The 26,558-nt window shown below is 41.2% G+C and overlaps 2 protein-coding genes across 3 annotated transcripts; both read left to right on the forward strand.

The window, feature by feature from the left end:
- The first annotated feature begins 15,797 nt into the window (after positions 1-15,797).
- LOC116698773 (uncharacterized protein CXorf38) lies at positions 15,798-18,889 on the forward strand. The gene is made up of 6 exons (XM_032530919.1): positions 15,798-16,098; positions 16,486-16,620; positions 17,378-17,500; positions 18,069-18,218; positions 18,309-18,503; positions 18,604-18,889. The coding sequence occupies exons 1-6, from the start codon at positions 15,868-15,870 to the stop codon at positions 18,712-18,714; spliced, it is 945 nt and encodes a 314-aa protein (XP_032386810.1). The 5' UTR covers positions 15,798-15,867; the 3' UTR covers positions 18,715-18,889.
- Positions 18,890-20,373: 1,484 nt separating this feature from the next.
- On the forward strand, positions 20,374-23,188 carry LOC116698777 (SH2 domain-containing protein 1A). 2 transcript variants are annotated; one of them, XM_032530926.1, is made up of 4 exons: positions 20,374-20,698; positions 22,109-22,169; positions 22,240-22,387; positions 22,590-23,188. In XM_032530926.1, exons 1-4 carry the CDS (start codon positions 20,547-20,549, stop codon positions 22,625-22,627), a joined length of 399 nt encoding a protein of 132 aa, XP_032386817.1. In that variant the 5' UTR covers positions 20,374-20,546; the 3' UTR covers positions 22,628-23,188. The 2 variants fall into 2 exon arrangements, with proteins under 2 accessions (XP_032386817.1, XP_032386818.1); XM_032530927.1 differs by having other exon boundaries at positions 20,392-20,698; positions 22,243-22,387.
- Positions 23,189-26,558: the final 3,370 nt, after the last annotated feature.

Here is a 26,558-nt window from a genome sequence, read left to right on the forward strand (position 1 = left end):
CATAATTTCTGCCTTGCATAGCCTAGCGCCGGAAACACTATGACAAGCACAGACCTAGCTTAGTAAAGTAAAGAAGAACGCCATTAAAGCATTCTCAAAAACTACCAAGATGGCTGCAGCTGATGTGGAACTTTTTGTTAAAGTACTATTTTCAAATTCGGATGTCAAAAATGGCATCCCTCACCCACAGATATTTTGATACTACACCTTTGCAGCTCATCTCTGCACGCTGTAGTCTGTCTGCATTTGTCCGTTGCTTAGCACTGTATCACAAGTTTCATCGCGCTGATTGGTTGTAGGTCTATCCAATTGGGTCCTGAGGCATTTTGGTCTATGGCCGTTGCTAACAGCCCTTAGAATGAAAATGAACTGAGAGGTTACAGAATAACTCGCATTTGCGATTTGGTCTGGTGGTTTGAGCCTTGGTGCTAAATGAAAAGTCATCAGATCACCAAAGTTATTACAATTCATTCAGTAGGGGACATGACTATCTAACAAAGTTCATGACAGTTCACCCAATATTCCTCGAGTCGTATTTCTCTAGGCGTTTCTTCTAAAAAAAAAATCAAGTGACTCATCCATAAATGGTTGTTTAAAAGTGTTTCATGGCAATCTATCCAGTAGATGTTGAGACATTTCAGTCTGGTGGACCGACAAGCTGGCATTTCCATTGACCCACACAGCAGGATTTCACTGTGTTCACCTTTTTGAATTCATGAGTTGAACAAATTCACTTTATCATTTCTGCAACATCCAAGACTGCTTATTTTATGTCCCAGGCTTTATTTTTCCAACAACAGGAATGCTTTTTTGTTAGCCCACACATTTTGGATGGTGGTTTAACCTTGTGAGAGCCTTTCAAAAACAAACAAACATGAGAAATAAGTTTTACAAAATGTTCTCTGTGGTAACTTACCTATTTCAAGCTGGTAAGCCTCTGCGAGTCGAATTCCATCTGAAAGAAACGGAGAACAATTACTGGAAGGTAGGAAATTACAGTTTTTTTATGGCTTTGGTACTATTATCACAAGTAAGTGGTAAAACCTCACAACTCTCAGTACAAAACTCAAAGGCCCAATCCCAAAGTCTGGACTCATGGTCTTTAGAAGGGTTTGAGTACATACTTACCGAGCCATTTTGGGATTGGGCCTTAGTAGATCATCAAAATGGCTGTTGACCAAGTACAACACACAGAATCAGACAGTAACTTTTCACCATACCTAATCAGTGTGTCATCAAAGACAATACGTTTCATATGAACACACAGAATTAGACAGTAATCAACGTGGCATCTTTTTGGGCTCTAAGCTCTCTCCATCTTTCAAATGCGTTACATCCCCAATATTTACCCGGGGTTTGTTACTTCTCTGGTCATGCAACTGTTAGAAACATGTCTTTCTTTTTTTTTCAGGTCAGGTAGAATTTATCTCCATTGATCCTGTTTTTTTGTTTGCTGCTTTTATGGCTGTACTAAAGTTACAGTTGTAGCACGTTGGGTTTACGTTTTTTTAAAGGTATATCTGGCAACCGGGCCTGGCTGTCAAACTGGGCAGTCGATACAAACACACACAAATAGACGTTTTGTCACAAAAGGAAATTTCAAAAGGAGAAAATACTGGCATTAACATTGTTGTTAGAAAATATAGTATTTCAACTTATCATTTTTCCTTAATATCTGATGACGCATTGGGGTCATTTTTGGATTTATTACAGTAAAGATTTAAAATTTTTAAATTTAAATTGGTTTGTCAGCTAGATAAAATGTGTTTGTATGAACATTTAACTTACATGTAACCCCACATAATGAATACTCTTTGCTAATTGATTTCACTTAGTGGTAACCACAATTGCTCACCCTATTACTTCCTTCAAAATGGAGCAGTATAGACATCAAGGAATAGGAAGAGCTTGTGGACAGGGGATCTGTCAGAGAGGTGGGAATGGGCACCAACAGAGAGGTTACTAGAAATACTGTAAAATCTAATTTGGCCAAATGATGTCTTCATTGATCACATCTTGATTACACATAGGATATATATTGTGGAAATGATACATTCTGTAAATGTTTGGTAATGTAAGTGTTTTATCTAATGGGAAAATTGCCTGTCTTTTACACTACTGTAGCATATTATATATATATATATATATATATATATATATATATATATATATATATATATATATATATATATATAATTGCTACAGTAGTGTCACATGGTTTCAATAATACAAAGTGCTGTATACACAATTCATAGGCTTTAGCATTGATAGAAAGCTGAACATTGAGAAATGTTTTGTTTTGTTCATATTCATAGATAGATAGATACACACTCAGAAAAGTACCACAAAGCAGAGAGAGTCCTTGGACACACACTTACAAACACACATACACAAAACCTAAATCATCATTGGAAAATCATTAGAAATCTGGCAAAGTAGAGGGGCACAGATTGAGGGACAAACACCCCATTCAAGCACACACAAAGACAGGCCTGCACACACTCACAGAGAAGCAGTCGGGTGGAAGGGAAGAGGGGCGGTTCCATGCCACACTGCTACGCACACATACACACACACACACACACACACACACACACTGCTCCAACCTCAAAAACAACCCTCCATACTTCACAATCCGACCCGCCCACCTCTGTCAACATTTATTGCTCCTTCTGTGTGAATGTCTAAGTTTCATTCACGTCGGCCATTGTGTGTGCGTGCGTGCGTGTGCGTGCGTGTGTGTGTGTCTATGGGTTTGTGTTGTGAATGAGAGCTCCATTAGTGATTCATTTGTGTGTAGTTAACCATTGTGGAGAGAAGGCAACATTGTATTTGTCTGAACCCAACCCTGACCATATGGCAACACCTTGCACTGCTCATTCCTTTTCCTCTCCTCCACTTTCCTTCAAGTTCTCGTCCTCCTCTGCTTCTCCCTCTGGACTTAATACTTCTTCTTCATCTCTCTTTTCCCTTCCTCTCTCTCACCCCACTCTCGTCTGCACTTTCTGCTAAGAAGTTGCCTCCCTGCCTTCTTCCTTTAGTTGACTTTTTTGAAAGCTATGGTGCAGCATGTGTGCACATCTGCATGTGTGTGTGTGTGTGTATGTGTGTGTGTGTGAGTGTGTGTGTTTGTGTGTTCTAGGTCGATGGGGACAGGCCTCTTTGGCTGTCAGCTACAATCAGGCCTCACGTGCGCCAGTAATGTTGTGTATTGTCCGAACACATCACTAGAGGAGCATCTGAGACGTCCATTAAAGTTCAAAGCAATTCATCACTATCTCCCTTCTTCTCCACGTCTTCTATAATCCCTCACTTCCTCCTCCTGCTCCCCACACTCACTATCTCCTCATCTTCTCCTCCTTCCAATCTCACTCCTCTGTCTCCATCCATCACATCCATTTCCTCTACCTGTTTAGCTTAAATTTAATTTAAATCATTAATTAATTAAATTTTGGGGGGCTCAAGCAGGTTGTACAAAGTGCAAAGTATAAATATAGTTCATAATGGACAAAGAAATATTGTAGAGACTCTCTCTCTCTTATTCTGTTTGTCTTGTATGTGTCTAACTCTCACCCTCTCGCTGCCTCTGTCTGTCACACTTGCTAATGCCCAATGCCCTTGACATCTTGAGTGTGATTTGTGACAAGCTGAGGCTCCTGAAGGCTTTAAGTGTGTGCGTCCGAGTGTGTGTGCGTTTCCTATGTGACAGGAGCCACCCTGGGGTATGATAACTTCAGATGGCGAGTTAAAATATTAAACTGGCCTTAACAACTGACAGCTCTCTAACACCCGTTCAACAGCAGTTCATCATGCATAGGCGAGCTCCGTTTCGCAAACAGTCGCCCACACGTGTTCTAGTCTTGACAGTAAGTAGCTTTCCACAGCATACACGGCAGTGTGGATGTGTGAGTGCAAATTGTACAGTATATGTGCCTCTGTGTGTTTGAATGTGTGCGCATATGCGACAAAGGTTGGATTTGGACTTGTTTTTAATCAGTGGGATTTTGCAAATGGCCTCGGGCTTCTCCCGGGGACTAATTAGTGATGTGACTTCAGCATAATAAATAAACATGCACAAATGCGTGCACACAGCATATGCAGCATCAAAACACAGAAAAAGAACACAGAAAAGAGAGTTAGAGGAGAGTCAAGATTTTCAGATCAGATGAAGATTGTACATTTACAAGAGAAGTAAACAAATGTGCAAATGCTGCCTGAGCCATACTGTTTCTGTCCTGTCTTGCCCCTAATGTCTTCTTTTATTTCCCCTTTTTGCCTTTGCAGTGTATTATTTTTGAGTTTTCACTTTTTATTTCTGTTCCTCTGTGCGCAAACACACACACACACACACACACACACACACACATTTAATGTGTGTCTTTTTAATGTGTCGACAGCCTGCACCCAAGTGAGAGCAGAAGGTTGGCGGCCTAAGAGAATTCCTCAGGCTTTTCCACATTGCACCTTAATGCGCACACGCAAACACAGACTGGCAGACAGACAGACAGACAGACACACAGAAAGACACACACACACACACACACACACACACACACACACACACACACACACACACCACACACACACACACACACACACACACACACCTCTGGCTGTGTAAACCAGAGAGATTAGCAGCTCATTACAATACCACAGGGGGGATACACACAGGGGACTGTGTGTTTCTGTGTGTGTGCCAGAGCACCTCAGAGCATTGTCTTCTGGTCATAACAACAACTGTTCCATTATTTGTGTGCGTGCGTGCGTGCGTGCGTGCGTGCGTGCGTGCGTGCGTCAGAATGAGAGTGTCTTTAATCAGGATAGAAAAACAGAGGCCACAGAGAATTACTGAATATGTTTTCATCGCCGAGACAATTATCAGATTAAACAATTCCCCTCGTTAAGCAGCTAATCCGTTCATCCAATCAGCAGGCAGGACGAAGGCAGCAACACCTGCTCCCCGGCGATGACCTCAGACAGATGTGGAGATGTGGGTATGATCCACTTTTGGAGTTGCTGCTCAGATTCAAGAGAGGATTGTTTCATCCTTTTGAAGTCTGGCGTTTGGCATGAAAAGGGGAATGCAACCCAGTTTACAAAGTTTCAAGTTTATTTGAAAAGTTGATTGAGCTCCACACACTTTTCAAGTAAAATTCTGCCTCAGTTTAATGTAGTACATTCCTTTTTTGGTGATTTAGTGTAGCCACCGGTATGGGTCACTTGGGTGTTTTGGTTATTCCTGAAAGGATGGACAGTTTTCATTCAAGTTTCAAAGCCACATATGTCTGGCCAGGGCAGGGCAACATGCTCATGCTAAGCAGGTGTTTGTCATGTGATGTAAACGGTTACATTAGAGCCATGGCCGTTAGTCAACCCAACATGGTCTCTATCTGGCTCAATGGTTACATATTCAGCTACTCATTTAGAAAAAAGTAGATGAGCCAAGGTGATTCCCCAGAAAAAAAAACTTTTTAAAATTGAGTAGACTGAATTATGAATTCTGAAAATCAAAGGTGGTTTAACCCAGCCACATACCTGGGCTTGTGAAAGATATGCTAGCTTCCTGTTAGCTATGTGATATAGAGGTTTTCAGTGACTACGAATCTTTGAATTGAAATAAACACAGTGATCTAAATTCCACTTCTAATCTAAAATCCTTTTTGGACATCCAATTGAGCTGCATCTACAAATCTAAACTAGTTTTTACTGCAGATCAACGCATACAAACTAGCATCATCATACAAGCTGACCCCAGAACATACAGATAGGTGGCTGTGACTGCGAGTATGGCAGGTTACCACAACAGGACAAATCCTACAAGGTCTGAGAACAACTCTCCTCCAACATGCGTTACTTATATTATTTGTCACTCTACACCATCCACACACCACCCCTGGAGCAGTTTGGGGTTTTGGTGCCGAGGAGACGAACTTGCACCTCTCCAGCTGCCAGACCACACTTCATACTTTGGTCTGACCCTCCGGTTCCCAAGTCCCCACGGACTGAACTAATGCCGCCCCATCAACACTGACATAAAGCCTGCATGCTATTGATGCCTCATTGGCACAAAATGATACATTGACTTTGTGCACATGTAAGACACCTTCATAAAATCCTGTCAACCACACAACCTTTACATTTATTATTAACGCACAACACAACAGAATCTGGTCAGCTGAAAATCATCCAGGGTCTTGTCTAAGACACTTCCTGCAGTCATTTATGTCGATTTTCCTGTGCATTAGTAAGACATCACAAGCAGAGGACAAAACAGACTCTTGACTCATGTTTCTGGCTGCAGGAGACAGCAGGTAGTGTTCACAACAACAACCAACATGTCCCAGGGCAAATCTAAAGCTGACAGTCAGCAACTTTCTCCTTTAAGAAAGAGGAAGTGCAACCTTAAGCCTTGATTGGGCTGAGATTTATTTAGACTGATACAATGATCACAGTCATGTACGTGTGTGTGTGTGTGTGTGTGTGTGTGTGTGTGTGGTTGTGTGTGTGTTTGTGTGTGTGAGAGAGAGAGAGAGAGAGAGAGAGCGTGTGTGTGTGTGTGCACACCTCTTCACAATCAGAAATCAGCGCCTGGCTGCAGAGAGAAAAGAAAAGAGAATTCATTAAACTCAGCCACCCACGCTGGGCCACAGAATAGACGGGGGGTAGCGAGGGAAGGAAGGCAGGGAGGATGATGATGATGATGATGAGAGAGCAAGAGAGACAGAGAAAGCAAAGACGGTAAGAAAAGAGGGAGGAAGAGGAGATAGAGTCCTCTTAGTGGAGGCCCATCAAATGAAGTGGATAGAAGGTCTGTGGAACAGAAAAAGCTGTTTTGGAGCAAAGGGATGAGAGAGTGGAGATAAATAACAGAACACTGGAGGAGACAGGGGAGCATGACTGTGTGTGAGAGAGGTCTTGGCTAGGAGTTAGTTTGGGATCACAACACACACAAAAGCAATACAAACCAAAATTGTCCCCACAAACCATAAGAATCTGTGCATCGTCAAACTGTCTTGCCTCCAGCCCTCTGTTGTCCCTGCTAGGTGACCAGTAGGCCGTCCCTAAATCTTTCACCAAACCTGAATGACAGCTAATCAGATAATGTGTTCCCGGTCAGCACGGCTGTGACCTGAGGCCGACGTGTCAACCTTTCCCTCTCTGTCCTCATCCCAGACCTAATCCTCACTGTGCTAATGTGGTTAACTAGAGCTGTTTCTGAAATTAACAAAAGCCTAATCTAATTCCCATTTAGCAGTAATTAAGAGATTATTGACTTCCCATCCTATTATCATAATCATCAGGCTTTGGCAAACAGTCAAACTGAACCAAAAAAGTAAAACAACAGCAGCAGTCAAGAATCAGACGCAAGTGCCAGTGTACTGTTCGTGATTCTGTGTGTGACAAGAGCACTCACTCAGATAAGATGTAGAGATACACTGACGGAAGAATTGTGAGGTTACTCTATCTGCCTTAGAGACACACACACACACACACACACACACACACACACACACACACACACACACACACACACACGTTTCACCTTAAGCCTTTTACTGTCCAGAATGTCAGCAGCCATCTCCAGCACTGTGGCTTGTCACAGAGAGTGAGGGAGGAGAAAGTGTAAAGTGTGTGTCAAGTGTGTGTGTGTGTGTGTGTGTGTGTGTGTGTGTGTGTGTGTGTGTGTGTGTGTGTGTGTGTGTGTGTGTGTGTGTGTGTGTGTGAGAGAGAGAGAGACAGACAGAAGCTGAGAGACAGAGACATGCAGGAGGGAGGGGTGTCCTTGAAGAGAGGACAGAGGTGTTCAGCTGGATCTAATGTGATGGAGGAAACAACTGGAGCACACACACACACACCGAGCACTGTTGCATCAATAACACTGAAAAAATCTTGTTGCGATAAATTCACATGAATACAATCCGTACGACTAAATCCAATTGTCCCGTCCAACCCTCCACAGGCCAGTCTTTTATATTGCTAGTATAGAAATGGCAGCCAGAGCGGGGCCAAGCCCCAGCCTGGCTCTCTGCATTGGGCCTCAGCATCATTATCATCATCAGCGGGCCCTCTCAGATGCACCAGCACAAGATCAAAGGAAAGCCTCTCAATCTTCTCCCCTCACTGAGGCAGCACAGAGCTGCTCTATAACTGGCATCTTGGTCCTGCGATAATCCTCCCATTGATCTACTTCACAGAGTTCAGTCTGCACCGAAGCTTCTGGGTTGGGGGTTAAAGATGCCGAGGAATGTCTGTCAGAGTTTGCAGCACTGGGTGCCAGATCTTATTAAGCCTAACGCTGGCCGAGCTGTGCTTTACAGTGTCCAACAACTAGGTTTTAAGGTGCTTTGCTTATTATTGCATTTGCATAGATTCTACCCAGATCATCATTTAGGCTTTTGTAAAGGATACAAAAATAGGTTATGTGTTTAGCACAAGCAATTAAAAAGCATATCCACAGCAACTTGTAGGCACTGGATGGGGGGGAAATTAATTCACCTTATTTTCTAGTTCCTTCCTTTCCTTTGAAGTCCAGGAGGGGGGAGTTAGACTGGAAGGCAGAAGAGAGGAGGGTGAGGATGAAGACAGGGAACAATAGACCAGTGAGCCATTACCTCAGCTCTGCCACTGGGCCTTCCTCTTCTCAACGTCTCCATCTACTGGGGGCTTGAAAAACTGACGGCTTGTCCTCGATGATTCTGCTGACTGGCACTGCTGAGTGGACAACATGGAAGTCTGTTTACATAATGTCTGTTGTAACTCAATAAACACCTGAATTAAAAAAAAAAAGATAACCTAGTTGCATTTCACATTACTTACTTACTTTTTTTTGCTGTTGCTGCTATGCTGCTACTGTAACGACAGAATTTCCCCGTCGTGGGATAAATAAAGTATAATCTAATCTAATCTTACAACCAACAGTTTAAAACAAAGATTTAGCTTAGGTAACCACATTTCTAGGGGCAACTGGAGCAGTTGCTGATGACGGGAGTCACCAAATCCACACATCTTGCAGGGAACATTAGTCTGAAATCTGCATGTTATCCTATGGCTTCAGAAGAAATGTTTTGCAATTTTTTGCTTTAAAGGGGCGCTATGCATTTTTGGCCATTTCTTCGCTGTTTTCTTGATTTTTGCTAGCAGGTTTCTCTATTGAGCTCCCGCTAATGAATTGGAATAGATATTTGGCAGCTCCTATGTTTACTTGTGTCTGACTCCTCGCTCGGTCAGTCTGCCGTTTCCTCTTTCTCTGTTCCTCCAAAAATGCTTTCCTAGCTTTCTGCTTCTTTTTTGGTGGCTCAGCCATGACAATAGTGTGAAAAAACTCCATTGCTACCTTGTTAGACAGTTCTTGAATGGGCATATGTGTGCAGTGCCATGAAGATATTTATCACATCGCGAGAGCTGACACCACGCAATACTTTTTCCGCTCACAGACGCGAAGGGGGAGCGAGACGACCAACATTCAACTTGAAAAAAGTCATATAACAATTCCAATGACTCCGAAGTTTTTTTAAAAGTCCATAGTTCCCCTTTAAATAAAAGTTAAAAAGACATAAAATGTGTTTTTTTGCTCAATGGCCAGAGTAAAGTCAATACCACTCTCTGTCTGTAAGATCATTAAAAAATAAAAACAGACAGCAAGAGGAAGTCACTGCACTTGGCTAGGAAATAGTCCAGCACAGAAACTGTCATGCCCGGCTCCCAATCCTAGGTCATGTTTACAGTTTTCTTTCACATCCATTGCCTTCGCATCCCTTCCTGTTTTATTTTGAAATTCACCGTGTGTTTGTGTTGCAGGTAACTTTCCTTCCGGTCTTTGTCTGCCTTCCCGCCTTGTGTGATCACTTTCCCACCCTTAATATCTTGCACCTCAGGTGTTTATATTCACTCCCTTGCTCTTTTCTCTTTACCAGATTGTCTTATACCTTTGAGTTTAGTGTTTCAGCCTTGTTCCCAGCGAGTGTGTAAATGTTTCTGATCTTCTGCCTGTTTTGGACCTGAGTCTATGTTAGGGTTTTTTGGATACTGTTGCTAGATTCACCTTTTTGTACTGCTATAAATACTTTGTCTGACTGTTACTGTGTGTCCTGCATCCATGACTTCCCTGTTTGCTCCGCCTGACAGAGACCCCGGAAAAACCCCAATTCATCTGTTGTTGTTTTTTTACACTTTGTGTACATTTTGTACAGATATAGACAAACAGGATTATAACCTATTAATTAGTGAGCTTTAGCAGTGCTGGTGGGTTAACATACTTTTGGATGGAGCCAACTGTGTTGTTTTCATTCTTTATGCTAAGCTAATCAACTGCTGGCTAAAGCTTCATGTTGAGCCTATAAGAGTGATATCAATTTATTTATCTGACTTTTGGTAAGAGTAGCTAGCAAGTGATTCTTCCCAAAATGCCAAACTACACCTTCAATCTTTCTCTTTCAGCGCTAAAAAGTACATTATTGAATTTAAAAAGGCTTTGGTCAAAGTGAGGACAACTCTGCTGCTACACAAATCGATGTGTGTGAGAAATGGAGATAAGAAGAACGAGCGAGAATGTGGTTCACGTTGTAGAGGCATGTGGTTTGGTCAGCGTGTATTAATGTGGTTTTTTTATTCACAGCCAACTGTGAACGTGTTGGATTAGACTTATCAAATGTTTTTTTTTGCCTCATAAACACTATAAACACTGAAAGGCCAACTCACACACATGCATACACACAAGCACACACCTACTCACACTCCTCGGTCTTAGCCACACAATTTTTCAAAGCTTGGCGAAATGCATTGATAAGCAAGTGCGCGCATGCACACACACACACACACACTGCAGTGTGAAATTGGGTCAGCAGTGGAGAGTGGGCTTTAATGCTGAGCACATACGCTCTCTAAAACTGATCTGCATATTCATGTGGGTGGCTATCAAAATGACACACACACAAGTAGACACGCATAGATACATGCGTGCACATAAATAAGTACATGCATGTACACGTTGGCCTGAACTTATCCATCCCACACACACACACACACACAAAACAAAGCATAAAGAAAACCCTGATTCTAATGCAACTGCAACTGTCAAGGACCCACAGGGGGCATTTATATTCTAATTCGGTGGTGAAAAAATAGCTTTTTCCTCTCCAAGCTGTACAATGTCAATCTTTTCTCTCTTTTTCCTTTCATTTCTCTTCCTCCATTCCCCCCACTTTCTCCCGCTGGCAAAACCAGTGACCATCTTTCAGAGCAAAGTGAAGTCTGACTGATGCCGGCTGCCCAGCAGAACAGCTCTCATTACTTTACAACTTGTGAGTGAGTCGTAACATTGTCAGGTCTTAAACATGCTCACATTTCTCCAAAAAAGATATTTCAAGCACCAAAAACAGAAAATTACCAGGAATCTTCTGCTGCTGAGCTTTGAAGAGAGTTGGAGGAAGAGAGGCAGCCTCAAAGAAAGGTGTGAATGAAGGGGGGGGAAGGGAAGAAAAGGAGGAAGATGGAGAAAGGCAGAGAGAATGAGAGGTCTTTCCCTGAGGAAATACTCGTCAAAAACCCCTACTTTGCGTTTTTGACTTTTTCAGCGATGAACAACAGTTATCTCTGACAAAGCATTTTTTTTGCTTATTTGCAGACGGAGGGAGGAGACGGGGCTCAAGTTGGAACGTGAGAAACTGAAAGGATGTAACAAAGGTTTAGAGCCAGTAAGCAGATAGCTCTGAAGGCCGCTAGGGGCTGGGGAGAGGATGGGGGAGGGGGGGGTGGTCGTGGTGGTGTCTTTTGAAGGGAGAGATGGTAGGGGAAAGAGAAAGGAGGAGACGGAGAGAATGAGACATAGAGAGAGTGTGTGTCTCCTGTGTATGTGTTTGGGGACCCACACAGTGAGGCCTGAGCATGTGATTTATTTCAGAATACTAATGTCTCTTTGATCTCCTCTGCTTAAAATACACCCCGCTGGGATTGTGGGCACACACACACGCCAACACATGCACACAAATGCATATACCGGTATGTATTTATATACAAGCTAGCACACACCCGTACATACCTGCGAGCACACACACCCACATTAATATGGTTGTGTCCCCTTGACTGACTGCTAAGCAGGACTCATTATGCACACATCCTCACACGTGTGTCACACACACACACACACACACACCACACACACACACACACACACACACATACTCCAGGGTGTCTAATCTACTTTAACTATCGTCAAATCCATAGAGATCCAATTACAAAGATAGAGGGATATTTGTTTTTCTCTGTGCATGCTAAAAGACTCATTAAATTTCCATGTAAAGATGAAATTATTTGATACACCACAAACGTCTTTTCATTTTCATAATTGTAATGGAATATGTTTTTAATTGGGGATCCTGTGACTGTTTCTGTCTACCTCAGCTGCATTTCCAGGCCTGTTATCTTTTACAAGGATTAACAGTCACACAACAAAACAAAACAAAAAACTGAAACGTGGCATACTCTACTAACCTTTCTTGAATGCACTTACCTTTCTTGATACGTTCATTTTCTCATTATTCCAAGTCTGGGTCATGGGTCCTTGAACGTATCCCAGAATGCACAGGGCCGAAGGCAGTCAATCAAAGAGCTAACAAAGAACACAAGGAACAAAAAATTGAAACAGAGAATTTTCAGACCTCCTGAGTTATTTGTCTCTCCTTACCCTAAACAAATACATTAGTAAATGTCAGATAGATGCATGTTTCAGGTAGTGTTACAATAGGAGATAGTGTGAGCCCCAAAGTAATAAATAAAGTTAATGATAAAGGAATTCAACTTTAAACATAACCACAGCTCTAATTGTCTGGGCTAGGTCATTGCCCATCAATATTATAAGAACACACTACTACCTTCCATTGCAGGTCTCTTGACCACCTAACGAGACTGAGCCATGCTAGCAGCTCTGTGAGGCTTTGTGCTAAATGCTAAAATGACAATGCTAATATGCTGATGTTTCTTAGATTACATTTAATGTTTGCAGGGGCGGAGCTAGAAGGGGGGCACAAGGTGGCATCGGTTCACCCTGAACAGTGGCAGTGCATGGCAAATTTTAAAAAAGGAAACCAGTGAGTTTACTATGGAGATTATATTTCCTTATGGTTACATAATGACTTTAGAAACAAATTCCGGAAGTTAAATGTAATTCAAAGAGAATCACATAAATCAAATTACTATTTGAGTGTACATTTTTTATAAACGTGTTGGCCAGCGTTAGCAAATCTCAGCATTATCCAGCCTACCCGCATGTAAAAACAAAATGCTTTCGTCACTTCTGATGAACAACAAGGTTAGCGGGAGTGACTAAAACAAGAATATTCCTTTATTTGTCATTTTAATGCACCAGCTCCGCATTAGAAGGAACTTTCGTTTCGCACATCCACTAGTCAGTAAAGAAGTCAACACAAGGTATTGTCATATCTTGGGGCACAAAGCTAACTTTACGGTAGAAAGATTGAGTAACGTTAGTTGTGCTGTTTTAACAATTTAAAGTTGACATCCACTAAGTCAAAATGCTTCAATAATTAGCTTGTTCTTGTTTCCTAACGGCTTTAGTTAACATTATAGGACCTCTGCTGGGAATCTCGTGTAGACAGCTAATGTTATTCCAGCTGTCAGAATCCACATCAACTTCATATGTTAACATCTGTATTCTCATTTACGTGACATGTGCTTTGATTTGTAATCGACATGTTTATTTGCTTTAAGCAGTTCTCTTTTTAAATGGAGTGCACACATTTCTACATTGTAGGGTTAAATCATTTTCTGTTAAATGAATCCTTATGTTTTCGTCCATAGTTACCATGCTGGTGGGGAGGTCCATCCTGGCTGAGGTAGGGCGTGGCCAAGGGTGGAGGACTGTTAAATCCTGTGGCCTGCCAAAATATGCAGTATGTCCCCTTGTGTCTCATTCGGTTAGGTCTGTTTGTTCTGTTCACATCCTGTCATGGCAATTTTAGTATTGTTATTTTTTGTTGACCTCTTTTATAAGCCTAGATATTAAATTCTTGGTTTATATTGTTTTGCCTTTTTTGGGTAAATAAAAAAATTGTCTTTTTCATTTAAAACTCCTGTTTTTGTTGACTCACTGCTTAATTGGTCCCTGACAGTGGTGCTTTTGAGAAGATCATGGGATGACCAAAGTCATTAGGATACATCCCCGGGGGATCATGAATGTTTAAACTGTAAGTTCACTTCAATCCATCCAGTAAGTGTTGAGATATTTAAATGTGGACCAAAGTGGTGGTCCAACTGACCAACAGAGCATTACCATGCCTAGAGCCGTGCTGCTAAATGGCTAAATGGAATAGCTTGTAAGAAACAACTCCTTCACTTTAGGATGTTTTTTACATCACATGAGCTGTTTGAAGATTTTTTTAAATTGCAGTAAGGCTATGGCGAATTTATCTGGTTTGTCCACTCTTAATTCAGTTACTAACTTCCTAAATGTCCCAAGTGAACTTGGATAATCCCAGCTGTAAACTGTTAACATATGGTACAAACACAATTGGTTGCTTGATAAACTGGTATCTGCCTTTTCTATTATTCGTTCTTGTAAAATTACAATACAATGTAATTAGGCAGCTCTGCACAATATTAATTAGCTGTGGACAAGCTGGGACACATAATCTTGGACAATTTAGTGCGTGCAAGCATTTTACTGCAATGTACTGACGGGATTTTAAATTTCTGCAATTGTGGCACCACACTTCTCTGGGATTCTGTCATTGGGTTTAAGTGTTTTAGAGTGTGTTTTCTTTTAATACTTTCTGCATGTGTGTCCAGCATCCCTCCTCCTGCAAGCCCTGAGTCTCAGTTGATACATGGAATCTGTCAGAAACTCCAGCTCTCCTCCATGATGAACACCTCCAGCAGCAGCCTCAGTGCATGCAGCTGCTGGCCCATGTCCTCTGGGTTTTCCAACCCACCTCTTCCCCGCAGAGGTATAGCAGCTTGGTGATGCCACCACTCATGAGGGGCCGCTTCAGGGCGGCACCATGCACAAAATCAAGGGTTGTGAAACTGGATATAGTCTAACATTATACAAAGGTAGATGATCTGACCTGCTTAGATGCTAGCAGCTAGCGGCCTCTAAAAACCAAATCCAGAATTGTAGGCTTCAATCATAATTTAAATATTGATTTAAAGCAGCTATAATATAGCCATGAAACGTCAATGTCATATCAAACATTTGTCATCTTTTTACATGAAAAACATTTCCTTTTTTAATTAATATCCACCCCTCCACTACTTAATCAAGCCAGTTTTTCTTTTTCAATCATGAGGCATGCAGCGTTCATCAGCCAGCCGTGCCAGCGTTTAATCTTTGCAGCCATATAAGCAAAAGATCTATGTAATGGTTGGAATATTTGTTATTTTTAAATAATTAATTATGGATCTGTAGCCTATGCAATCAAGAGGATTCCTCTAACAGACCCACACTCTCAGCTCTACAGGATGCATAGAAAACTAGACACACTGATGGCCATCCTGACAAAGTTGTTCGGCTAACCGCCGCCTGGAGCTGCTCTCTGGGTAGACTGTATATTAATATTAACGGTCTACGGGTCAAACCGTAGACTGTACATTAATATTAACGGTCTACGGGTCAAACCGTAGACTGTATATTAATATTAACGGTCTACGGGTCAAACCGTAGACTGTATATTAATATTAACGGTCTACGGGTCAAACAAGCCCCGACAGCACAAGCAGGAGCACCACAGCCCCAGCCTAGTGTTTCTAAAGTAGACGGCGCCATCATGTGGCCGCTATGTTGCTAGCACCGAGAGGGCGGAGCTAAATACTAGGAATTAGCCTGAACTTGTCCTGCTACTTTGTCAGGTTTTTATGTCGGGAACGGGAAGTAAGACCAAAATGGTTCGCGAGGAGCTGGCGGTCCGTCTCAATGACAAAGAGTATAAAAACTGGCTGAAAGCTGGACGGTGTCTTCTCATACTGAAGGATGGTCTGCATCCCTTCATAAACGACCAAATGAGAGCTTTCCACAGAGATCTGCTTAATCAAAACATGCTGCTACGGAAACCGTGTGGGACTTATTGCAGACCCAGAGGGAACAAGGTTAGGGCATTGCCTACGTGCAGTGTAGGGTCCCTAATTCCACTCTGTCCGGGTCACGACCCGCTCTACGAAGCAGCTCGATTGGTTGGGGTTAGACATTTGACCTCGAGTGGTTAGGAGTTTGGGTTAGGGTTACGTTACGGGGAATTTGGGCCAACAAACTTAACGTGTACCTAAGTTTACTCTCTAAACTCTGCTTAGTTATGGTAACTTAATTCTTGTTAGTCGTAAATCTCCAGTGGTAGGCCACAAACTGTGATAGGCTACTCAAAAACTTGAATCTCTTATTTTCTCTTATTCTCAACGTAACAACTTGCCTCACAATAACTTCCTACATACGTCGTAAGCATAACGTGTGTGTGTGTGCGCGCGCGCGTGCGTGCGTAGCTTTTCTCAACATGCAGGGTGTGTTCCGAGTGGCAGACAGTGATCCTAAGACACCACAGACAGCCAGATGCCACAGTGAACTGGGACAACTGTTTCCCTCCCAACTGGAGAACAGACCACTGGGAACTGGCCAAGGTAGTCCACACACACACACACACACACACACACACACACACACACACACACACACACACACACACACACACACACACAGTCAGTTGAATAGTTGTCATAAACAACACAAGCACAGTGAGCCCCCGGATTTCACAGGAAATTACCTTTGTGGGTGCGCAACACCGCAAAAGGTAAAGTTGCCAAAGCAAGCAGGTTTAAGGAGCCACTAATGCCTTTTTTTTATTATTAATCTGACAATGTTTTCTCAGTTGTTTTGTCTATGTAAAATATTTTAATACATGCAACAGCCCAAGATTATCACTCTTGATTGCCAACCGGCAGTCCAAAACCCAAAACAGTTATTTTAACTGTCATATAATCAATTCAGTTTATTTTAGAGGGGGTATTGCAAGTATTGCAAATAAAATGCAAGGTTATACATGGGTTAAAAAGTTGATTGTTTTATGTTGATCCATCACCATCTGGTACACTGCTGCCACTGCTAAGGACAAGCACATCATCTTCTCCATTAAGAAGGTGATTGGCTGCAATCTGTCGTATCTCCAGGAGCTGTACACCGCCAGAAGGCGGAGGCGGGCAGAAAAGATTGTGGCCGATCCTTTTTCACCCCGGACAAAAAAACTGTTTTAACCTCTCCCCTCTGGAGGAAGGTTGCGGACCAAAACTTCAGTCGACAAAATCAGTTTCTTCCTCTCTGCAGCTAGGCCCTGGACCACCTCTGACACTACTTTCTCTCTCTCTTTCTCTCTCTCTCTAGGCCTACATGCCACGTGGTCAGGGGAAAGTCAAGGGGGCAGATCAATGTGATGCCTCGGCTCTGCTCAACCTAATCAACTACTGTGATTGTTTCCGGTCTGTGGATCCAAAATTTGTGAGAGAGGTAAACAGTCACATTGTTTAAAAATTAGCATGCTAAGCATTGTCACGTTGTGAAGTCAAGCCTTATATACCAGGGGGCAGAGGCATAAAACTTGTAGGTTCAAAACTAAAACTCTGTGTACACCGACTATAAGAGTCTTCCAAAATGGCTTCAAAATGAAATGGGTGTGAACACCAAAAAGTGATGGCAGGAGAATTACAAAAAGCGGAACAAAAAACTGAGCACACAACAGTCAATAAAGGAAAAGTTACCGATGCACATTAAATAGCATAATTCAAACTGCTAGGAGGGAGGAGATTAAGCAACCACGTGCATTCAACTCACCACCATAATAAGTTGCATGTTGGATTCAGTTTCCCACCTTATTTTAGACTTTTATTGTTGAATGCATATGAAATATTTTGCATCAACAACTTAGCTTTGGAAAATATCACTGACTTGTCCGGGAAGTAAAGATTGACGAGTTTAATCACAAAACAAAGAGATTTGCATCGTAGATTGATCCAAAGATTGATTCATCATTGCTGGAGGTTGAAATGTTTGTTTTGCCTTTCGACCGTGATTCTAGGTGATCCGGTACAGGAACGAGTTGATGCACTCTTATGAGTTCCGGGTGAAGGATGAGTGGATGAGCCACTACCAGGCCACTGTGAAAGAGGTTGTGCGGCAGTTCAGCCACGTACCACAGATGGCGAAAGTTGGCCAGCAGGTCGAGGAGGTGAGCGTGTTTGTCTGTGTGTGTGCGCCGCTGCTGCGTCCGTGTTGTTTTGTGTCACAGTGTGTGTTCATGTGCATTTTGTTTGTCCAGATGCTCAGCGTTGATTTGTCAATTTGTGTCTCTGGTTTGGACCGAATGGATTCTGCTAACATGGATGGAATCGAGTGTGATTCTGTCAGCCAATGGGAGGCCAGCGCCGACTTAATTAGCCAATGGGAGGCTGAGTTGCTACAAGAGAGTCTGCAGGGGTTACTACATGCTGCTGCTGATGATACAAAGACTCCGGTGCGAATTACATATATGTCCATGTGCACTTGCACACTTATAAATAATGTATAGAAAAAAAGTCGTCACATTACTTCAACTGACTCTGTCTTTTTCTTAGGACACTAAGCAGCTAAAGAAGCTGGGTAGTTTCCTGCAGACCAACAGAGATCTGGGTGAGAGGTTTTCTGAAGAGCTCCGAGCCATCAACTCACTAGAGGCCAGAGAATAAAAAAAGGAGAAAGTGGGGAAAAAGACAACAAGGATCATATTGCACATGGTATCTTTATATTTACTGTCTGAAATAAGTCAAGGTCAGAATTGAAGCAGATCAAGGGATTTGTGACAGGTTGTTCATGTGTATAGTATGTCATTGAAAATGTAAATAACAAATCCGACAAAACCCATTGACTAGTTCCTGATTGACTCACTGACAGATCTTTACTTTGGTATTTAACTTAAAGTGCTCATGTTATGCTCATTTTCAGGTTTATAATTGTATTTAGAGGTTGTACAAGAATAGGTTTCAAAAAACACTATTTTTGCCATACTGCACATTACTGAAGCTCTTCTTTTCACCCTGTGTGTTGAGCTCTCTGTTTTAGCTACAGAGTGAGACATCTCACTTCTGTTCCGTCTTTGTTGGGGTCTCACATGTGGAGTAGCTAGGGACTACTAGCCAGTCAGAAGCAGAGTATGAGGGTGTGCCAGGCTAGCAGCTAGGCGAGTATTATAACCTGTGTTACAAAGTAACGTGCATTTGTCACGGAAGTAAAGGCTGGACTACAGTAGAGCAGTTTGGAGCAGTTTGTGAAGTGTTTTCTGTTAGAGATGGTAAGTCCCTTTGCGGGGGACTTTGGGCTTTTTCACTTTGTAAACCTTAACATGCACACAATAAAGGAAAGGGGAAAAAACACAATATGAGTATCTTAAAATAATGATGAGAACAATATTAATAAAAAAATACTCAGGTGTTTATACAGCAAAAAAAAGTATGAATTAAAATTAAAAAAACTTGGCTGGAGACACAATTATTATTACACCTCTCTGCTGCAGTATAGACAGTAAGTATGTTAATTATGGCTTAGTAGAGTTACATTGTGAGGCTTTACAGAGGACCAGTGTACTCTATTTATTATTTTTAAATTGTACTAGTCGTGTTCTGAGTTTCAGCAATGTTTTTTTTATAACCTAGTTCTTTAAAATGTTCTTTTTCTGTGAAAGATAGTTTAAGATCAGCCTCCCAGGCTAATTTAAGATTATAGACTGTGTTGTTGGCCTGTCTTGTTTTTAAATGAATAAAGAAATAATTGACAGCTGCAGCCCTAGTTTGAATTAATTAAGACCATTAGACAATGTCGTATTCTGTCTAAATTGTTGTTATTATTATTTAGTTAAAGAAGCAGAATAAGGACTTCATATAAACACTTTAATAAAAAAAATTGCTGTGACATACTTCTTGTCTTTGAGTAAAAGTTGTGGCGACCACAACAAATCAAACCTCAGCTAGGTTGGATGCCTTGTTTTTGTGCGTGTGTAGGTGGGTGGATTGGTTGGGGACGTTGCTTTATGCACGTTTCCATCTGCTGAAACTCATAAACCTCTGTTTTCTGACTATATCATAAACCACTTTCACGCAGCTTTTAAATCCTAACAGTGTTTTCCTGCACCACATCCTGATAGTGTAATAAAGTAGGCTAATTGCTGTCAGAGTCCAACAGATAATATTTAATTTCATAATAGGCTACATTGTGAGAAAAACTCCTGTGTCCAGGGGTTATCAGAAAGGCAAAATTTCGGAGCTGACTGAGCAATTAGTTGTTCTATGTGAGAGTATTTTGTTTTGTGACCAAAACAAAAAATCAATTCAACAGATAAAAGCCATTATCCTGGTTAGACAAAGTGCATGACTTATGAGGTGCAGTTGCACAAAAACAAAAAGTGTGAAAACCAGACAAGCTTTTCCTGTCTCAGCGTTTCCCACACTCATCTGCTGCCACAGCATGCTGCACCATCACACCCTTAAACACACACACACACACAGGCGCCTGTCTCAGAGGCAACATGGAGACGGAGGGGACGCTGGTCCGGTCTATTTACTACGGGAGAATTGGAAGCGGAGCCACCGAGAGCCTGCTGGAGAGGTTTGGACACGATGGCAGCTTTCTGCTGAGAGACAGCGAGACAGTGCACGGGGCCTACTGTCTGTGTGTGAGGTGAGCTGTGAGAGTGGTTATACAATGATTCACGTCCAGTATGTAACACCTTTACGGGTGTGTTGGTTCATTGAAGCTGTCTACTCACTGGTGGATACACTGAGCATGTTTTATTTATAATAACATAACAAGTTTTATCCCATGTGCAGGCAAGCTGATGCAAGCTTTTACATAAAATCTCAAAGAAATTTTTAATACTATGAATTACTAATATTTTCAATGATTTACAGGCATACATACGTAGAGTTTCAAAATAAATCCACAGAATCAAGGTGGGATCAAATAAGTTAACATGTAAATAATTTTAATTATTACATTTGTATGCTGTATTTTTGTGTATAATAGTGAAACAATATTTTTTTTAAACCTAGAATTGTTATTTAATTATATTTTGAGTGCATTTACAAACACAATTTGAAAAAATACTATTTAAAGAAGAAATAACTGTTCCTTTTATTAAAGTAGAACGCTATAAACATGGACAACAATATACCGGCAGTGGTGGAAGAAGTACTCATAGTAATAGTAGTAGATATTTTACTTTAACTTACTGTTAATAGTAAAAGTCCTGCATTCAAAATGTAATGCTAAAACTATTATAGGAATTTTATTCTTGATTCATTACTGTCTAAGTAACATCTGAATGTCTAAGCCGCATTACTGTCGCATCATCTGAACATGGTTATTTTAACAACTGTATGTACTGCTGGGTGGTTTGTTTCATAACAATGCATATTTTATAAACTGATCATATGTTTGACATATCAAATCTTGATTGGAAAAGTAACCAGTATTTGTAGCTGTCAGATAAATAGAGTAAAACAGTATTTCCCTTTGAAATGTTGTGGAGTAGAAGGATAAATTAGCATTAAATGGGCCTATTCAAGAAAGGTACAAGCACTTCAAATTTGTACTTGCATATTACTTGAGTAAATGTATTGTATTACATTCTACCACGGTATACTGGGGACTCCTGGGACAATACAACAATTCTACAAGCTTTGTTTCAAGTAGTTCAGCCATAATATTTTAAAGGTCTAGATGGCCTAATAAGAATTACAACCGTAAGTCATTACATTTTTTCATATCTTCAAACTTTCTCAGTGCTTCAAAATCCGAGTATACCAGACTTTGAAACATATTTAGGCTACATAATGAATCCATAGACAACATGTTTGAAAGACAAACAGAATTATAATAGCGAGTGGAAAATTAAGAAAAAAGACAATTGAGTTCCTAAAGCCTGCCTATAATGTATCCTAACACCAGTGTGCTGAACATGAACTGAAATAGTTCAACCTCTGCCCCAGATCTCGTCACATTTATTCATTACAACATGTGAGTACACAGCTTCAGATTTTACACATTCACAGCCAATCTCTTAAAATGCCTAAACTTGGTGTTTTGCAGGAAAGCACCGTATGTGCACACCTACAGGATTGTTCGCTCCGCCGAGGGCTGGTGTCTTCAGGTGGGTGAACATCTTCAAGAAGATCGCACATCACACAAGTATGATATTTAATTATGGTATGTGTGATTAGCAGGATTCAGGAGTCAAACTGCAGAATTTTAGGACCCTGGAAACACTGATAGAGAGCTACAGAAGGGGTACAGGCTCAGGTGTCGGTATAGCCCCCCTCACAAACCCACTGGACAAAACCCAGCTACAGTACACCAGCTTTAGACAAGGTATGACACACACACACACCACACACACACACACAAACAAACAACACACTTGTTACACTACAGGTAAATATGGTTAATGCACTCACACAGGCACAAACACACAAATACCCACAGTGAGTTTATTTTCAAGTATGAAATGTCTGTTGTGACTAATGGATCATATACTCTGTCAACTCTTACACATTTTCAATGCTGTCTACAGAGATAGTCTACATGGAAACATGTAGCAGCAGCAGCTAAGTCTACTGAAGACTGACAGAACAACGCCATCAATCAAGTGGACAGACAAGATGGGAGTAACAGTATGTAGCACATCAAGGCGTCTGTGTGCTGTCTGTCATATTTTTGCAGTGTTTTTCTTTCTTTTTTTATTAATAATTGTGCCACTTTAGTATAAGATTGAAACAAAAACTTCCCAGTCGGTGTATTACATTTGACAAGGTTATCAAAAAGAAGCCACTGGAGTGCACGCAAACCTTGTCAGTTACAAGAACATATTTTACCACGTACTCAAGACACCTTGAACTGTTTTTAAATTGCTGTTTGAGTGAGTGTGGGACATTGTTTTTTGTGAAAAGAAAAAAAAACAAAAGATGCAAGTGCAAATATATCACACGCTAACTATTGCTGTGGTTTTATTTCGGAACACCTATGGCCTTCATATGTGGTCCGTTATTGGGTGTGAGGAAGGCTGTGTTTGCCTGTCAGTACACAAATGGTTTCCAAACTAATGGCCTCAGTTATATGTCTCTGGTCATCTGTGTGTATTATGATGTTTTGTGTGATAAAAGAAAAATGGTTCTACATAGTTGTGTGGTGATGTATTGTAATTATTTTTTTGTCTGCAAACACAAAGAGTTGATGGCTTTTCATGTTTTATTTCTGCTTGTGGAAGTCACCCTTGTGTACAGTGATCTATTTAATCCATGTGGTTTGTCTGCATGCATTTGATCTTATCTGAAGCCACTGTAGCAGAACAGGGTGTATGCAGCACAGGAAATGTAGCAATGCAGGAGAGGCAGATCTAAAAATAGTGACCACGCTTATTTCAAAATGTGACTTTATATATTTTTTAGCACAAGATTCTTCTCAGTTTTTGGCAATACCCAACCTGTAAGCCCATTTTCAGGTCTTATTATGAGCTCATACTTATCTAAATCTGGCATGTAAAAAAGGGAAATGTGTGTTTGCCGTTCTCGACATACAGTATATGTCAATCTGCCAGACTGAAACACAGTTTTCTCCAAAGTTTGTCTGTTACATTTCCTCTTAACCCCTGAACTGTGAACATAGCTTTTTGTCACATTCAATTGTCAGATTTGTCAGATAACATTTTGGGACTTCACTCACTGCAAACTTGAATCCGAGCTTAAATCTTTTCAGTCTTAAGTATCTGCTGAAAATGTGTTCCAGTAAACACATTTTGTGCAAAATGCAGTCATAAAGACAATAAACAACTTAGACCCATGGCTGTGGCCTCAGAAAGTGCCATTTGACTTAAACATACAATGATGTTGTTACTATCAGAGCACTGCGGCAGGCTCAGCAGGGCTTCTTTACTTGTGTCAGAGGTTACATTTACACTGCTACGATGTTAATGTACATTTGATGAAACCTGCATTAGCGTCGGTTGACATTTGTTAGCAACTATTAGCTAACGTTACCTAGAGCAATATGGTTGCAGACTTTGTTGCAGCTCGGGGATTGCCAAAAATGTTAACTGAGGTAAAGCTCATGGGGAAAAATTATTTGTTCTGAAAGGTTTCAGCTCTAGTTAAAGTGTGTTTTAATTAGTGTTCTGATAATGTTTTGGGTGTGCATTTATGTTATCTGGGATTTAGTTTTGTATGGTTGATTTAGTGTTCATGTTTATCTATCTTTATTGTAGCACCATGACCGAGATCCGGGTGGGGACTGATGGTGTCTGGGCAGTGATATTTCAATACCAGGAGTGGATTCTTTAATGAAACTTCCTTAGCAGTATGTTGCATGGTAAACTACAATGTTGTATATATAATACAACTTCCTGTTCATATGGAGTGTGTGTACTTGTCTTAAAACTAATTTGTAATAAAGGAAAAAACATTGAAATGACACTGTCTAAAAGTTTCTATATGTTCTTGTGTGAGTTAAAAGATATATTGTGTAGTTTTGGTCTCCCTCATGAGGAATTCTAGGTGATTTAACAACATGACGAAGACTTCAGAACAGGTAATTGTGACCAATTGATTTTCTGCGTGCAAAAGTTGCCAGAGATACTATTTTCTGAACATAGCCATGCTGAGAAATAAAAAGAGTTTTGTGGAGCTAAAAGTCTTAATTCAATTTGTATCAACTCATTAGGCAATGGCTTGAATGAAACAGATGTTCATTGATATAAACAAGTTTCGCACTAAAGCTTTAACCTAAATTGCTTATTATTTATGTTTACTAATGATTTTTAGTAATGGCTACTAATGCAAACTTAAATTGTATACGGCATCAACCTACCGCTCAGTGTTAATACAACTTAACCTGTTAAATTTCATCTTGTGTAACAACTTAAATGGTTAAAGGTTTTAGCCTAAAACCTTTTACCATTTAAGTCTTCACTCGTGAGAGTAAAATACTTCCACACTTCTGACATGCTTGCTTTGCACCACCGCGGAGGTTTGTATTGCGCAACTACCGCCAACCGTAACTAGCGGGTACTTTACGGCAGTTGCCGTAAAGATCGGCGCGACTAGTCAGGTAATGTAGCTGAGCTCCGATCACGGGAAAATAGGAAAAGATCGGTCCGATCTCGAGATCGGGATTGGGATCGGGACATCCCTAGTTTTAGGCATTTTTTTTCCCAAGGGATTGGGCTATAAGCAAGATCTGGTTTTGCTGTTATTTAAAAAAAACGCTTAACATTTTTTATTCTTGTGCTTTATTTAAATTGTTGGCTCCCAAGTATTTGAACTGCTCTCATTAGATTGCCGTGCATAAATACAGATTGAATTAAAGCTGCAAGCAGCTTTGGACGGACCCTCGCTCCTGTGCGTACGTCAGGGTTACTGGCGGATGCTGCTCCTTGCGACCGTGCATTTGTGCGCTACTCAGACACTACAAATCGTCACCAATGAAAAGGGAACTCTCTGCTGAGTTCAATGATACCTCATACAAGACTCTACTGTACGTCATACAGTTCATTAGCTGTGAGAGGGGCGTGGCAAAAGCATAGGGGTCGGAGCAAACCATCGCATGTATAAGGAACTCTCTGCTGAGTTTGCTGATACCTCACATAAGACTACCTTAAACGGGTCACCAGTTATGAAGGGGGCATGGCTTAAGCATAGAGGACGGGCCACTCAATTACCTACGAAGAAGGAACTCTGCTGAGTTCAATGATACCTCACACAAGACTAACTTAAAAGGTTCAGAAGCCATATAATAAGAGGGGGCATGGCCTAAGTACGTGGGCGCGGTTAAATTATAGGGGGTGGCTCAGTATTACATGTGGACCACACATAAGTTTCATAAATTTCAAGAAATTTGGATGATGTTAGTCAAATAAAGCGGATTTCCTGTTGATCTCTTTCCCCTTTGAGGGTGAGCAACTGGAACAGTGACAGGACTTCATCATTTGCGAAGTCATGGCACCAAGTAAACAACAGGGCGAGTACTTCTCACTCAATCTTAGGCAAAGTGACAAACAGCAACAAAAGCCGCGACATGAAATCCGCACTCACGCAGCAACAGTTTCTTGGAAAATAGCATTGTGGACACTGAATTTGATGAATTTACTGTTTATCAGACCCCAGAAGAGACAAGAAGCTTACATAAGCGAACGCTGCGGTCCCAGCTGCAGGAGACGCCGTAGCTCCTACTTTAAAGCCATTTTGCGTGTTAGTGGTGGTGCATACCACTCAAAACCAACATGAAAACATAGCTAGTAATGTTCACTCAGCGTTTTGTTTTGGTGTTAAACTGTGTGTAAAATGGGCAAAACGTTAAATGACCGGTTTCAGGTAACCTCCCTACAGTACCGTGTACTTGCTGGATGGTTGGTTTCAAGGTACCAGTCGTAGCTAACATTAGAAGACAAGCCCCTTGACAGTGACGTTATTGTTCATATTTTGGCACAATGTTTCTGACCGCAGTGGTCATAGTGACTGAAAGTGTGATGTGAGATGTTAAAAAGAAAAAC

The sequence above is a fragment of the Etheostoma spectabile genome, chromosome 12 (genome assembly GCF_008692095.1).
Source record: "Etheostoma spectabile isolate EspeVRDwgs_2016 chromosome 12, UIUC_Espe_1.0, whole genome shotgun sequence".
Lineage (NCBI taxonomy): Eukaryota > Metazoa > Chordata > Actinopteri > Perciformes > Percidae > Etheostoma > Etheostoma spectabile.

What these genes read in the sequence shown, in the direction of transcription:
- LOC116698777 (XM_032530926.1), top strand. Translation starts at nt 20,547, where the DNA reads ATGGAGACGGAGGGGACGCTGGTCCGGTCTATTTACTACGGGAGAATT. An exon ending in GCCTACTGTCTGTGTGTGAG is followed by an intron (nt 20,699 to 22,108) that starts GTGAGCTGTGAG and finishes GGTGTTTTGCAG; the next exon opens with GAAAGCACCGTATGTGCACA. An exon ending in CCGAGGGCTGGTGTCTTCAG is followed by an intron (nt 22,170 to 22,239) that starts GTGGGTGAACAT and finishes ATGTGTGATTAG; the next exon opens with CAGGATTCAGGAGTCAAACT.
- LOC116698773 (XM_032530919.1), top strand. Translation starts at nt 15,868, where the DNA reads ATGTCGGGAACGGGAAGTAAGACCAAAATGGTTCGCGAGGAGCTGGCG. An exon ending in GCAGACCCAGAGGGAACAAG is followed by an intron (nt 16,099 to 16,485) that starts GTTAGGGCATTG and finishes GTGCGTGCGTAG; the next exon opens with CTTTTCTCAACATGCAGGGT. An exon ending in ATCCAAAATTTGTGAGAGAG is followed by an intron (nt 17,501 to 18,068) that starts GTAAACAGTCAC and finishes CCGTGATTCTAG; the next exon opens with GTGATCCGGTACAGGAACGA.